Below are 13,552 nucleotides of genomic sequence, written 5' to 3'. Positions count from 1 at the left end.
TGGAAGTACAACAGTGCTGTTAGGTGGGGTGGTGGTGGGGGGGAATCGTCTGTTGATCATAGAGAAGTCCAAGTCTGCCTTCAGGGGAAAGTGAGTGTAATGTAGCAGGTCCATTGCACAGGCTTTTGTTGTGGTTTAAATGAAACCAGACACAATAACAATTGTTTTAATGTTTATTTAAAAAGGGTGAAGAGTTTAGACCTGTAAGAAGAAGAGTTGGTATGAGTATTGAAGATTTAAAATGGTAAATGATTGAGTGTTTGTACTTAGCTGTTTCCTTTGTGCTTCTGGTGGTGTTCCAGCTAAAAGAGTCCCTGGGGAGCTGGAGCACCTAAAGAAGGTTCCGGAGCATTCCATTCAGGATGAATAGGAGGGATGATCTGTGAAATTGATCTATGAATATAGATTAGTTTCACTGAATGTTTTTAGGATTGATTAAGGATATTTCTATTTTTGTATTGTAATTTATTAAAGAAATCTTATAGATGATGGTTTAAGGATAATTTAAGAATATTGAAAGATTGTATTTTTGTATTTACCTGTGTCTGGGTTTTAGGATTAGTCCAATTAGTCACACCTGTTATAAATACAGTGCTGTGTTTGTTGGAGAGGGTTGAGAGATCGATGGAGCGGCATGCATGGATTTTTGCTACCTAGTTTTTAATTTAGAAAAAAATGTAAATAAATGCACTTGGGTCTGCACTGGACATCGGCCTCCTCAGTATCACTTTTTCCTCCTGAGCGCATGAGTCATGTTGCTCACGAGCATCTGTGGGGTGTTGAGCGGTGGGAATTGTCTTTCTTTGCTCCTGCAGAGAGCTGCACGGGTCAGGACCTGGCAGACTTGGGCGACCGCCTCAGAGACTGGTTCCAGCTGCTTCACGGGAATGCAAAGCAGAACAACTCTGGCAAGCCTGGATCGAGCAGCGCCTCAGGTTAGAGACTCACCTCTTATCATTAAACATACAGTCCGTGCTAAGTAGTGGTGTAGAAACTCAAACACTGTTTGGTTATTGCTGACAGTGCTGGAAAAGAGTCTGGTAGCTAGCTGCAAGGATTCCATCGGTTGGATGTTCTCAAAGCTGGACACCAACAACGATCTTTATCTGGACCAAGCTGAGCTGGCTGCCATTAACTTGGACAAGTATGAAGTCTGCATCCGACCTTTCTTCAACTCCTGCGACAGCTACAAGGATGGGAAGGTCTCAACAGCGGAGTGGTGCCTCTGCTTCTGGAGAGAAAGTGAGTGGAGGTCTATTTTGGATCTATATGAGATGGATGGGTAAAGTGAATGTGAGTTTACATGAGTAGTAAAGGAAGAAGAATGGACCTCTTTCTCAGAGTTGCTGAAGAGTGTATCTGTGTTCATGACAACAGGTTTAGATTTTGAGATGATTATTCAAGCCAAATAATTTAGGAAGATGGATTTATTTTACAATTATTTACAAAATGGAAATTCAGTAGACTTGATCCAGATATTGTGTAAACTTACAGTTACAGCGCTCCATTCTCCATTTCTTTTATTTATATAGCGCCAAATCATGACAAGAGTCATCTCAAGGCACTTCACACAGTAAACATTCCAGCAGAGCTCAGTTCATTAAGCCAATCAGTAAAAAGTTTCCTATATAAGGAACCCAGCAAACAGGATCGAGTCATTGACTAGTGTCAGTGTCTTTTCAGCAGTCCTCATACTAAGCAAGCATGCAGTGACAGTGGAGAGGAAAACTCCCTTTTAACAGGAAGAAACCTCCAGAAGATCCTGGCTCAGTATAAGCAGCCATTCACAACGACTCACTGGGGATCGAGAAGACAGAGCAGACACACACACGTTTTTCAGCATCACTCCTGGAAAGGATGCTTCTGATCTTGTTCTCGATATTCCGAAAGTGGAAGAAGGAAATCCTACAAACCTGTTTAACGTGGAATTTGATTGACATGTCCTGGTCAAAGATAACACCAAGGTTCTTTACTTTGTTCTTGCAGCACTCATATTTGACCCCTCTAGAGGCCACAATTATTTATTTTACCCATTTTAGTTTGTGTTGAGATGACAACTGCAGTAATTGGTCAACTTTTGAAAATAACACTATATGCAAGATCTCATCCTGCAGTCTGTTAGCACCCAAAGTTTGTGTCATAAATGACAGTGTTATTAACACACTAAACTTTAAAGGGGACGTGTTATGACTCTTTTCTTAAGTTATAATAGTTCTATGGTCAATACAAAACATGTTTATGAAGTTGTTTGCATTAAATCCCTCTCACAAAAAGCAATTTATGCAGCTTTATTCTTGAAAATTTCAGTATCTTCCAGAATGAGCCACTGCCGGGTTCTGTCACTTTAAATCCCCAGTGTGTGATATGTTTATCTGTTTACTATCAAATCCTGTGTTTCCAGTTCACAAACTTGTCTTTTTTCACTAATATTTCTCACCATCAATTCTAAATATTCCTGTCAACTTGAAATTTTACATTTTGATATAAGTAAACTGTGATCGACGCTTCATGGCCATCCCCCATCTTAAAATACAGTAGCTGTTTAGGGACATACGTGCTCCACGTTACCCATTTGGACTGTGACTGTAACCTGAAAGAACCAGCAGAGGGCAGCAGTGCGCCCTGGAAGCATGGTGTCTGCTAATTCAACTAAGAAATAAAAATAATAGCTACACCTTTGCTGTACTTGTTAGCTTGAATGAAAAAACAATTAGATCAAAAGACAAAATTTGTCAGTTCGTCATCATGTCCAACACAAGGAATCTGCATATGTTCAGACCCCCGCTCGCTATTAACTGGACTCTAGCCTCAGATTAGTGTCTCTGACTCCCAAACCCACTTCAAGTTGTTCATTCGTCTTTTCCTAGTACCAGAACTCCGGATCCAGTCCCAACGAGTTTGTTCCAAAGTCCTTCTACTCAAGTCTCCTCTCTTCCCACAGCCTGTCGTCTCGCCCAACATGCTCCAACACTCGTCCGTTAGCCAGTGGCTACAGTCAGGTCCATAAATATTGGGAAATCGACACAATGCTAACATATTTGGCTCTATACACCACCACAATGGATATCAAATGAAACGAACGAGATGTGCTTTAACTGCAGACTGTCGGCTTGTATTTGAGGGTATATACATCCAAATCAGGTGAACGGTGTAGGAATTACAGCAGTTTGCATATGTGCCTCCCACTTGTTCAGGGACCAAAAGTAATGGGACCATTGGCTTCTCAGCTATTCCATGGCCAGGTGTGTGTTATTCCCTCATTATCCCAATTACAATGAGCAGATAAAAGGTCCAGAGTTCATTTCAAGTGTGCTAATTGCATTTGGAATCTGTTGCTGTCAACTGTCAAGTTGAGATCCAAAGAGCTGTCACTATCAGTGAAGCAAGCCATCATTAGGCTGAAAAAACAAAAGAAACCTATCAGAGAGATAGCAAAAACATTAGGCGTGGCCAAAACAACAGTTTGGAACATTCTCAAAAAGAAGCAACACCAAAAGACCAGGAAGACCATGGAAAACAACTGTGGTGGTTCACATGGTAGTTGCTTCAATGAATTTAGGGGTGTGGTCCTGGTCAAGACAATCTCCTGAACTCCAAACTGAATGTCAGAACGGGAAAGAAAGGTGATTTAAGCTATTTTGAGCGTGGCATGGTTGTTGGTGCCAGCCGGGCCGGTCTGAGTATTTCACAATCTGCTCGGTTACTGGGATTTTCACGCACAACCATTTCTAGGGTTTACAAAGAATGGTGTGAAAAGAGAAAAACATCTAGTATGCAGCAGTCATGTGGGCAAAAATGTCTTGGTGATGTTAGAGGTCAGAGGAGAATGGGCCGACTTATTCAAGCTGACAGAAGAGCAACTTTGACTGAAATAACCACTCGCTACAAATGAGGATGTAGCAAAGCATTTGTGAAGCCACAACACGCACAACCTTGAGGCAGATGGGCTACAACAGCAGAAGACCCCTCCGGGTACCACTCATCTACACTACAACTTGGAAAAAGAGGCTACAAGTTGCATGAGCTCACCAAAATTGGACAGTTGAAGATTGGAGAAATGTTGCCTGGTCTGATGAGTCTGGATTTCTGTTGAGACATTCAAAAGGTAGTCAGAATATGACGTAAACAGAATGAGAACATGGATCCATCATGCCTTGTTACCACTGTGCAGGCTGGTGGTGGTGGTGTAATTGTGAGAGGGATGTTTTCTTGGCACACTTTAGGCCCCTTAGTGCCAATTGGGCATCGTTTAAATGCCACGGGCTTCCTCAGCATTGTTTCTGACCATGTCTATCCTTTCATGATCACCATGTACCCATCCTCTGATGGCTACTTCCAGCAGGATAATGCATCATGTCATAAAGCTCCAATAATTTCAAATTGGTTTCTTGAACATGACAATGAGTTCACTGTACTACAATGGCCCCCACAGTCACCAGATCTCAACCCGATAGAGCATCTTTAGAATGTGGTGGAACAGGAGTTTTGTGCCCTGGATGTGCATCCCACAAATCTCCATCTGGAAGATGTTATCCTATCAATATGGGCCAACATTTCTAAAGAATGCTTACAGCACCTTGTTGAATCAATGCCATGTAGAATTAAGGCAGTTCTGAAGGCAAAAGGGGGTCAAACCCCGTATTAGCATGGTGTTCCAAATAATCCTTTAGGTGAGTGTACGTTTAAATGCGGATGACACCATTTTATATTCACGCAGTTCATCCTTGAACACAGCTTTGTCCTCCTTGCAGTACAACTTTAATTGTCTTTAACATGTCTTCTGCAACCTTCATTTTCATTTAAACACCAGTAAAACAAAGTTCATGATCTTCAACAATAACTTACCGCAATCAACATGCCACCATAGTATTGTTTCCCTGGATGCTACAGAACTACAACTTGTCAGTTCACGTATTTGGGTATTTGGCTTGACAGCACACTTACGTTTAAAAATCATATTGATCATTACTTTCTAAAGTCAAGAATTGGGTTTCTATACCACAGCAGGTCATCCTTTACTCATTCTGCAAAGCAAACCTAGGTCAAAATGACAATCTTTCCCATCTTGGATTATGGTGACATCATTTATAGGACTGCTTCCAAATAACTTCTTCATAAACTCGATGTTATCACTCAGCAATCCATTTTGTCACTGGTGCCCCTTTCACTACTCATAATTGTGATTTGTACTCACTCGTTAACTGGCCATCACTCCATTCCCGCAGGATGTTACATTGATATCAGTTCATATACCAAACAATCATCGGTAGAACCCCGTCATATCTTCGCTCATTACTCATCACTTCCAACAACCAGCGCAATTTATGTTTCAGTAACTTGATCTCTATGGTTACTCCCAAAGCTTGCACCTCCTTTGGCCGCTCCTCATTCCAGTTTGATGCTTCCAACGCCTGGAATGTGCTGCAAAAATCACTGACGCTCACGACCTACATTCCACTATTTACCTTCAATAATTCACTTCAGTCAATAGTTTCTGATCTGTGCCTGCTTCTGATTACTTAAAGATTGTTTTAAGTCTTTGATTGCGTGTACATATTGTAAATGAGAACAGTCTTTTGTCTTTATGTCTAACTGTTTTCTTATTTTGATCTTGTATGTTTTATCTTACCTGTTCTCTGATCCAAAGCTAACTATGTGTCTGTTGCTGCTGCCTCTTGGCCAGGTCGTCTTTGTAAATGAGAACTGAGTTCTCAATCGACTCATCTGGATTAATAAAAGTTAAATATAATGAATGAATGAATGAATTTCACCAGTGTGTGATGATGACTATGGGATTTTATAAGATAGAAGTGCCAATATCTGGGAAGTGTTCATAGTAGAGCCGCTGGTCCTCTAGCAACAGCTCTGTCTTGCACTTGAGAGGGGGCTCTATGCTAATTTCTTTGTGTCATTACAAACGGGGTCTTTTTGAAATTGCTTGTTTTAGGCACATAAAACACAAACAGGATAGACAGATTTTTTTTTCATGTCTGGAGTGTTTATAGAGCCAGTACAGACACACGTGGAAGGACAACAGGATGCAAAACTGCCCCTCTAAATTTACCCATGAGCAGGGCGTGTGCATAATTGTTCAATGAGACACTCAATGAGCACCAGGCTGTGATATTTGGCGCAGACACACACACACACACACACACACACACACACACACACACACACACACACACACACACACACACACACACACACACACACACACACACACACACACACACACACACACACACACACACACACACACACACACACACACACACACACACACACACACACACAGTTTCTGGATGTTTATATCTGATCTTACCCAACACTCTCTCCATTTAACTTTTACCAACAACAAAACTCTCACTAATAAAATGTGTCACAATTTTCTCTCTGGCGTGTTTTCTGGCTCAACTTTGCAGCATCGACTGCTAAAAGCTGCTATTGGGTTACATCATAGGTCAGACGGTTTTAACCTGAAAGCTGAGAAAGAGAAAAGCTTAGAAATTTTAAAGTGGATCAAAGGCTACATGATGAAATGATATTGCTGATATTTAATCCAACAATACCTGATTTGCACACAAAAAAAGATAATGTTGACATTTAGTTTGTAGCTATAAAAAAACAATCAAAAGTTTCCACGGAGACACATGTCACAAGTGCAACATCTGCACAATTTGACCTTTGATGAAAGGAGGAGATAATTTACCGTGCGTTTGCTCACTGATCACTCCACTGATCAGATGTTTAATGAGCATGCTATGGCTCAAACTGACTCTGATCGGTTTCAGATGGCTAAGCTGCTTTAAGCTGCGAACACATCAAGAGATGTAAAGGGACGTTTCACCATCAATCTTTAGTTTAGTGGTTTTTTGTGCCTAAACACATGGAAATATTTCTTTCACGGTCAACTAAGATGCTGGAGAAGGTTTGTATCCTTGGGGCTTGACACAAAGCGTGTCTTTATTTCTATTTCTATTTGCTCCAGAGGTTCAGCTTTTTTCCTTGTCCCTCTCAGCCTGCATCCATATGTTCTTTCACCCAAACCCTCCTCGATCAATCACGCTCCAGGGAGCTGAACAGAAGGCTTCTTAAACAAATCGATGCCAGCAAAAAGTGTAATTATGAAGTGCATTGATTGAGATCAAGTTTGAAGGGAGCGGTTTTAAGGTTTTGTCTGTCATCACTTTTTTTTTTGTTTGTTTGTACTCTCACAGAGCCGCCGTGCCTCGCTGAGCTGGAGAGGATCCAAGTGCAGCAGGCTGCCAAGAAGAAGCCTGGTAAATATACATTTGGAATAATTCTGTGAATTCTGAGCTGGAACGCTAAACATGCAGTTAAATGGCTTTCAGACACAAACGTTTTGCTTACTTATCTTGGATTATTGTAAATTCCTGCCACGTTGTACTTATCCTGGTTTGTGTCCTGTTGCTCACCACTACCTAAAAGCTGGAGAAGAATTAACGAGATCACAAGAACATAGCAGGGACTAGGGCCCAATCAGGAAACGTGGGATTAAGTGCTGAATTTAGAGAAAAAGCTAGGTTAATGTGGCCATTTGATTCTGATAAGAAGAAGCTCCTCTCTGCAGAATCTGCAGTATACCTGTTTTTTGTCTGAAATCATCCCTGAGGCCCGCTCTTGTTTTCTCTGCTGTTGGTTGGAGAGGATCGGTGCTTATTCAGAGTTTGACATGATAGTCCTGAGGGAGGCTGAAACTGCAGAGCTCTGTCACCACATCTGAACATGTCACTCATGCAGCATAGGAAGCCCATCGTGCTATCTTACTGCATGAGAACATGGTGGAAAATAATCTGAAAGCTTTTGTTTTCTCCACCTATAAAGGATCTGTCCTGATCCTGATCTGACGTTTGTATCGGTGGCTCGATGAGGCATGCTGGGACCTTGTCCCATACACCAACATTTAGCTGTAATGTGCTCTGAGGGTGTAAAACGCTCTAGAAACGGACGTGAGGATGTGTTCATGTCTCTGCAGGCGTCTTCATTCCCAACTGCGACGAGGACGGCTATTACAGGAGAGTGCAGTGTGATCAGAGCCGAGGGGAGTGCTGGTGTGTCGACCAGCATGGAGAGATGATGGGCTCAAGGGTCCACGGCAGTCCGGAGTGCGGTGAGAGGATGACATTTAGGAAACAAACATTTTTTTATTGCATGTTGAGTTTAAGAGTCCAGGTAATAAATCCGACAGAGCTCCCATGTGTTTGTTTGGATTATTTTCCTTTGAAAAGCATGGAAATAAAATATGAAGCGGTCCCAATATGTCCCATCTACTCACCCCCAATCATGCCTCTTTGCTTTAATATAAAATTATAAAAATAGCAATAGTTTGAGTATTTCACCAGAAACTGTTGAAACAGCTTCTCCAGTTATGATGTTCAACATATTAACAGATTTATGTGCCCCCTCATAAAAAAGGATCACTGCCAGTGATTGAAATCATTTTTCTCTTATCATGCGTACTCAAACTTCAATCATTATTTTTGCTAAATATGACAATTAATTCAATTTAAAGGTGTAGTTTACTCGATTAATCAAGGTATTTGTAGTGGTCTCTAAGAATGCCTTGTAAATCATACTGAGGCCTAGTCCACATGTAGCCGGTTTTTAAAAAAAACGAATATCCGCCCCTCCAAAAACTTGCATCCACACCACCGCGTTTTAAAAACAAACTCTGTCCACACGTAAAAGGATAAATACGTTGTTAAGGACATGCCAGACCTGTAGGCGGCAGTACTTCCCCCGTTCTTAACCTCGTCCTTCGTCTGTGGTCTTCCACAAGGAGCAGTAATTCTGCTTGCAAAAACAAACAAGCAAAAAGCGCTTGGACAATTGATAAAGCGAGCGCAGCTCTGAGGGCATCCATGCTGTCGGCTAGTGTAAACACAGGTCGCACACGTGATGTCAGCATTTTTTTTGTAGCGGAAAGTGACGTTGCGGACCTTAAAACTCCGGTTTTGTCCGTCCACACGCAGACACCCAAAACGGAGAAAACGCAGATCTTCACTTTGTCCGGAGTTTTTAAAAAACTCCGTTTTCGTGTGAAAAAACTCCGTTTTCGTGTGGATGACAGGCCAAAACGTAGAAAAATACTTACGTTTTGGCAGATCCCTGGCTACGTGTGGACAGGGCCTCAGAGGGGATAAAAACTCTGGTGCACCATTTTCAGGAACTAGAAGTGAGCCACGTCGAAGGAGAGCTTCAGACGACAAGATTTGGAGTCTTATTTTGTGATATTTGGACATCTCTCCACTAACTGGCTAACAGCAACACAACTCTATCACTGACTGTGTTTGCTTTGTTGATGTTTTATCTCCACGAACAACACAAACCTGAAGGAGTTCTGCCATGTGGTGGAGTTGCTAATGCTAATGGTTAACTTCTACTAGTCGTGATGTTCTCTGCTGTTTCCTGGATGCTAAGAGTCAGGATGGGTGAGTCCATGAACGTAAAGTGATAGTGTGACGTAGATCTGTCACACTTTTCTATTAGTTTTTCACCATCTATTTTCTATCAGATGCTAATGCAGGAGATAGGTGTAGGAGACTATTTTCATGTTCAGCCTGCATGAAAAACTCAGTGACCAATTAGAATCAGAAATAATAATTAAAGTATGTTTTTTCAGAGTTCCCCACCTTTAAGTTAGAGCATTTGTGCCAAACAAACAAAAATATTTGTCAAACCATAACTCAAATCTGTTATATTTTGACATTTTGAGTGATAGAAGAAGCTGAAGAGTTTTATGCATAACATGTGTATGACGTGTAAAGGTTTTGTTATTTAAAAAGCAAAAACCTATACTGATCATTTCTGATGTTACATTTTATATCGGGCTCATTTCCGATGAGAGTTGGACTCCACCAAGGCTGCCTTTTATCACCGATTCTGTTCACAACTTTATTGGACAAGATTTCTAGGCGCAGCCAAGTTGTGTGTGTGTGTGTGGGGGGGGGGGGGGGGGGGGGGCTCAGAATCTGCTCTCTGCTTTTTGCAGATGATGTGGTCCTGTTGGCTTCATTAGAATGTGATCTCTTTGCTCTCACTGGAGAGGTTCACAGTGCAGTGTGAAGTGGTTGGGAGGAGAATCGGCTCCTCTAAATCTGAGACCATGTCTTGATTCGGAAAAGGGTAGAATGCCTTCTCCGGGTCAGGGATGAGGTCCTGCCCCAAGTGGAGGAGTTTAAGTATCTCGGGGTCTTGTTCACGAGTGAGGGAATGCTGTAGCGTGAGATCGATAGGCGGATTGGTGCTGGGTCTACAGTGATACGGGCGTTGTACCGGTCTGTCATGGTGAAGAGAGCTGAGCCAGAAGGCAAAGCTCTCGATTTACTGGTTTATCTACGTTCCAACCGTCACGGTCACTAGCTTTGGGTAGAGACTGAAGGAACAAGATTGCGTATACAAGTGGCTGAAATGAGTTTTCTCCGCAGGGTGTTTGGGCTCTCCCTTAGAGATAGGTTGAGAAGCACAGTCATCCGAGAGGGGCTCGGAGTAGACCCGCTGCTCCTCCAGATTGGGAGGTTCCAGTTGAAGTGGCTCAGGCATCTATTAGGATTCCTCCTGGACACCTCCCTGGTGAGGTTTTCTGGGCATGTCCAACTGGGAGAAGGCCTAAAGGAGGACCCAGGACACGCTGGAGAGACTATGTCTCTCAGCTGGCAAGGGGACACCTTAGGATTCCTCTGGAGGAGCTGGCCCAAGCGGCTGGGGAGAGACCAGGGACCTGACCCCGGATAAGCGGCTGAAAATGGATGGATGGATGGATGGATGGATGTTTTCTGTTGGCCAGTAATATCAGACATACCTTATCTGTACTGACTTAAAAGTAGAGAAAACTGGTAACCTACAATATTTAATGAAACTTTCTGGGTATTTGTCTTCATTATGAAACATGTTTCATAAAGTAGAAACACACACACAACCTACAAAAATGTTGACCAAACATTTGTTATCTACATCTTGTTCAAAATGCGATCAAACTACCACAATCCCAATGCCTTTCTATCCTCTTCCAGATGAAATAGGTGGATATTCTGGAGACTTTGGAAGTGGAGTTGGCTGGGAAGATGAGGAGGAAAAGGAGGCTGAGGAAAATGGAGAGGAAGCTGAAGAGGAGGAGGAGGAGGAGGAGGAGGAAGGTGAGGCAGATGATGGAGGATACATTTGGTAGAGCGGATGAAAAATAAAACTGTCAGACTGGAAAAGCTTATGCTCTGATTGAATTTATGGTGCCAGTCGGGTCAGGACACAAGATGGCGAGCAATTTTATTGTTTTTTTTCTTAGATGTGTGTACTTGCTTCATTCTGTTCTCGGGTTTGGAGCAACAGAGCTTTGTGTTTCTCTGTCCTGAACAGGTAGCCACCGTGTGCTGTAGGTAAACAAAGTCCATAAGAGTTTGTATCTTGTATTATCATCATCTATGCATAGAGAGATTACAAGTTACTTTGTATTGTGCAAACAGTTGCTGAGTGCTAAAGTTGGTGTCCCACTGGAACAACTAGAGATTTCATGTCAAAAAAAAAAAAAGTTTGACACTTTGGGAGATAAGATTTGTGATTGTTTCTTGCAGAAGGTTAGAGATGTGTGTGTGTGTGTGTGTGTGCGCGCGTGTGTGTGTGTGTAAGTGAATGAAGGGGGAAACATTTGAAGTGTGAAAATAACACTTTTAAAAACGTGTTTGTCATATTATGCAGAAAATGAAAACAACAAAGAAAATTATCTGGTAAAGAATATCTCTAAAAATAAAACTTGTCATATTACACTTTGATAAATGAAACAAACATTATATAATATGTAATTTGCACTGATTAAACATGAACCTTTTATTTCTATGTTGAGCCAACACAGCAACAAAACCGGTGTAAACTGAGTTACATTGATGGAATGTGATGTTTTTACTAATGCATCCTACCTGGTTATAATCTGGTTTATTCCTTCTTATCCCTAAAACTAACAAGATTATAGATGCATCATTTTACATATTTTCTGCTCAAGGTGGTGGGTTTATGGCTACTTTACTGCAGGTTTGAGCTAAATATGGTCTAATATTTCTGTTTTTATTCAGACTGTAGCTCATCTCAAGCTAAAGACCAGAAGAAGTATTATTAGGCTTTATCCTCTAAAAACTATAAGTAAATAAATTATAAATAAATTTATTATTATTATTATTATTATTATTATTATTAAAAGTTGGTAGCTTTCAAATCATGGTCCAGACACTATTGATTTATATTTATATTAAATAATCAGAATCAGATGCATTATATTTTTTCCCATGACAGTTGGATGTGTGAAACAAAAAATATTTATTTGGCATGCTCGCCTCATTTTCCTGATGCTGTTTAAAAAAATCAGTCCAAAAAAAAAATCCTATTTTCTAAAGTGTCAAACTGTTTCTTCACTGCTTGTAAAGCTGATTGTGTAAATAATGGTAGAAATGTAAAAACAAGTTTCAAGTTATTATGGTTTCGAGGTACTTTAATGACTTAAGTGCACAATAAATCTTAGCAGGTTTAAATCTGTAAATGTTTTCTGAATTTAACTGATTCACACAACAAAACAGGACCTACAGTGCATTTCTACGAGTCAAACTGCACCCACATTAGATGTTGCTGTTCCTTTTTCTGAGTTTGCACCTACTGTACTTTGTGTTATATATATAATATGCATTTCTTGAAGTTCTGTGTATACTTGAATTTGCACTACTTTTTTTCATGAGAATATTATTGCCATGTCTTCATCCATGCTATTGATAGACCAGGTGTTTGTTTTTGAGTACTGCATGTTAGTAAGAATGTACTTCTATGCTGATGAGCACTTTATTAAAAAAGGCCCTGGAGCCAAACTGTGTCTTGATTCCATCCCCCTCGTCCCCCCACCCCCAACACACACACCCCTGAAGATTTCAAGGACAAAAGGATTATATCAGGAAGAACTTAGCACCAAACCCCCCTGGTGCTGCTCTCTGCGTATATTTATCGGTGACACTGCAAAAAGCAAAGAAAATTGCTCTCAGGCACATTTGAGGGTAAAGTTATTTGTCCTGTTTGGAGACTCAAGTATCAGTTTGCACATTTTGCTGCGTCAGTGTTTTTAGATCTTTTTATCGAAGGTTTGTAATGAATTATAATTACAAAAATTCTGCAGAGCTAAGTGTGTTTTTTTTATTGACAACTACATTAGGTCTGTCCAAAAAGTCTATATTTTCCCGATTTTTGCTCAGTGCACTCCGGCATGATAGTGATACATTTCTGTGCTTGGAGTTTGTCCCAATTTGTATGATTCATTTATTTTATTTTTGGTCCAGCTGTCTCTTGAGGATTGACCTCAAGTTGTCAATGAACCCTAAGTGTAATGTTTTATTCCCTGAGCCACTTACTGTAGTTCAGGTTTTAGACTTAAGGCATGGAACTCCATCGTGGTGGAAAAGGCATCATCTACCTGTTTCTGTGTGGTAGGAAGAAGTTCACATTTCTCTCCAGTAGTATTTAGGTTCTACAGTTGTTCTCAGGGTAGAACACGAGCAGGTTC

General features: G+C 41.0%; 1 protein-coding gene across 1 annotated transcript in view; it reads left to right on the top strand.

Annotated features, from left to right (window-relative positions):
- LOC107387827 (SPARC (osteonectin), cwcv and kazal like domains proteoglycan 2) overlaps positions 1-12,866 on the top strand; it is a 66,120-nt gene extending 53,254 nt beyond the window's left edge. The window contains exons 6-10 of the mRNA XM_070545676.1: positions 816-935; positions 1,024-1,242; positions 7,221-7,283; positions 8,000-8,134; positions 11,037-12,866. Of these exons, the coding sequence (XP_070401777.1) occupies positions 816-935; positions 1,024-1,242; positions 7,221-7,283; positions 8,000-8,134; positions 11,037-11,191 (692 nt within the window). The 3' untranslated portion in view covers positions 11,192-12,866. The remainder of the gene's footprint in view (positions 1-815; positions 936-1,023; positions 1,243-7,220; positions 7,284-7,999; positions 8,135-11,036) is intronic.
- The last annotated feature ends 686 nt before the right edge of the window (positions 12,867-13,552 follow it).

Source organism: Nothobranchius furzeri, chromosome 16 (assembly GCF_043380555.1).
Source record: "Nothobranchius furzeri strain GRZ-AD chromosome 16, NfurGRZ-RIMD1, whole genome shotgun sequence".
Classification (NCBI taxonomy): domain Eukaryota; kingdom Metazoa; phylum Chordata; class Actinopteri; order Cyprinodontiformes; family Nothobranchiidae; genus Nothobranchius; species Nothobranchius furzeri.
The sequence above is the reverse complement of the archived record's forward strand: the minus strand, read 5'-3'. Positions and strand labels throughout refer to the sequence as shown.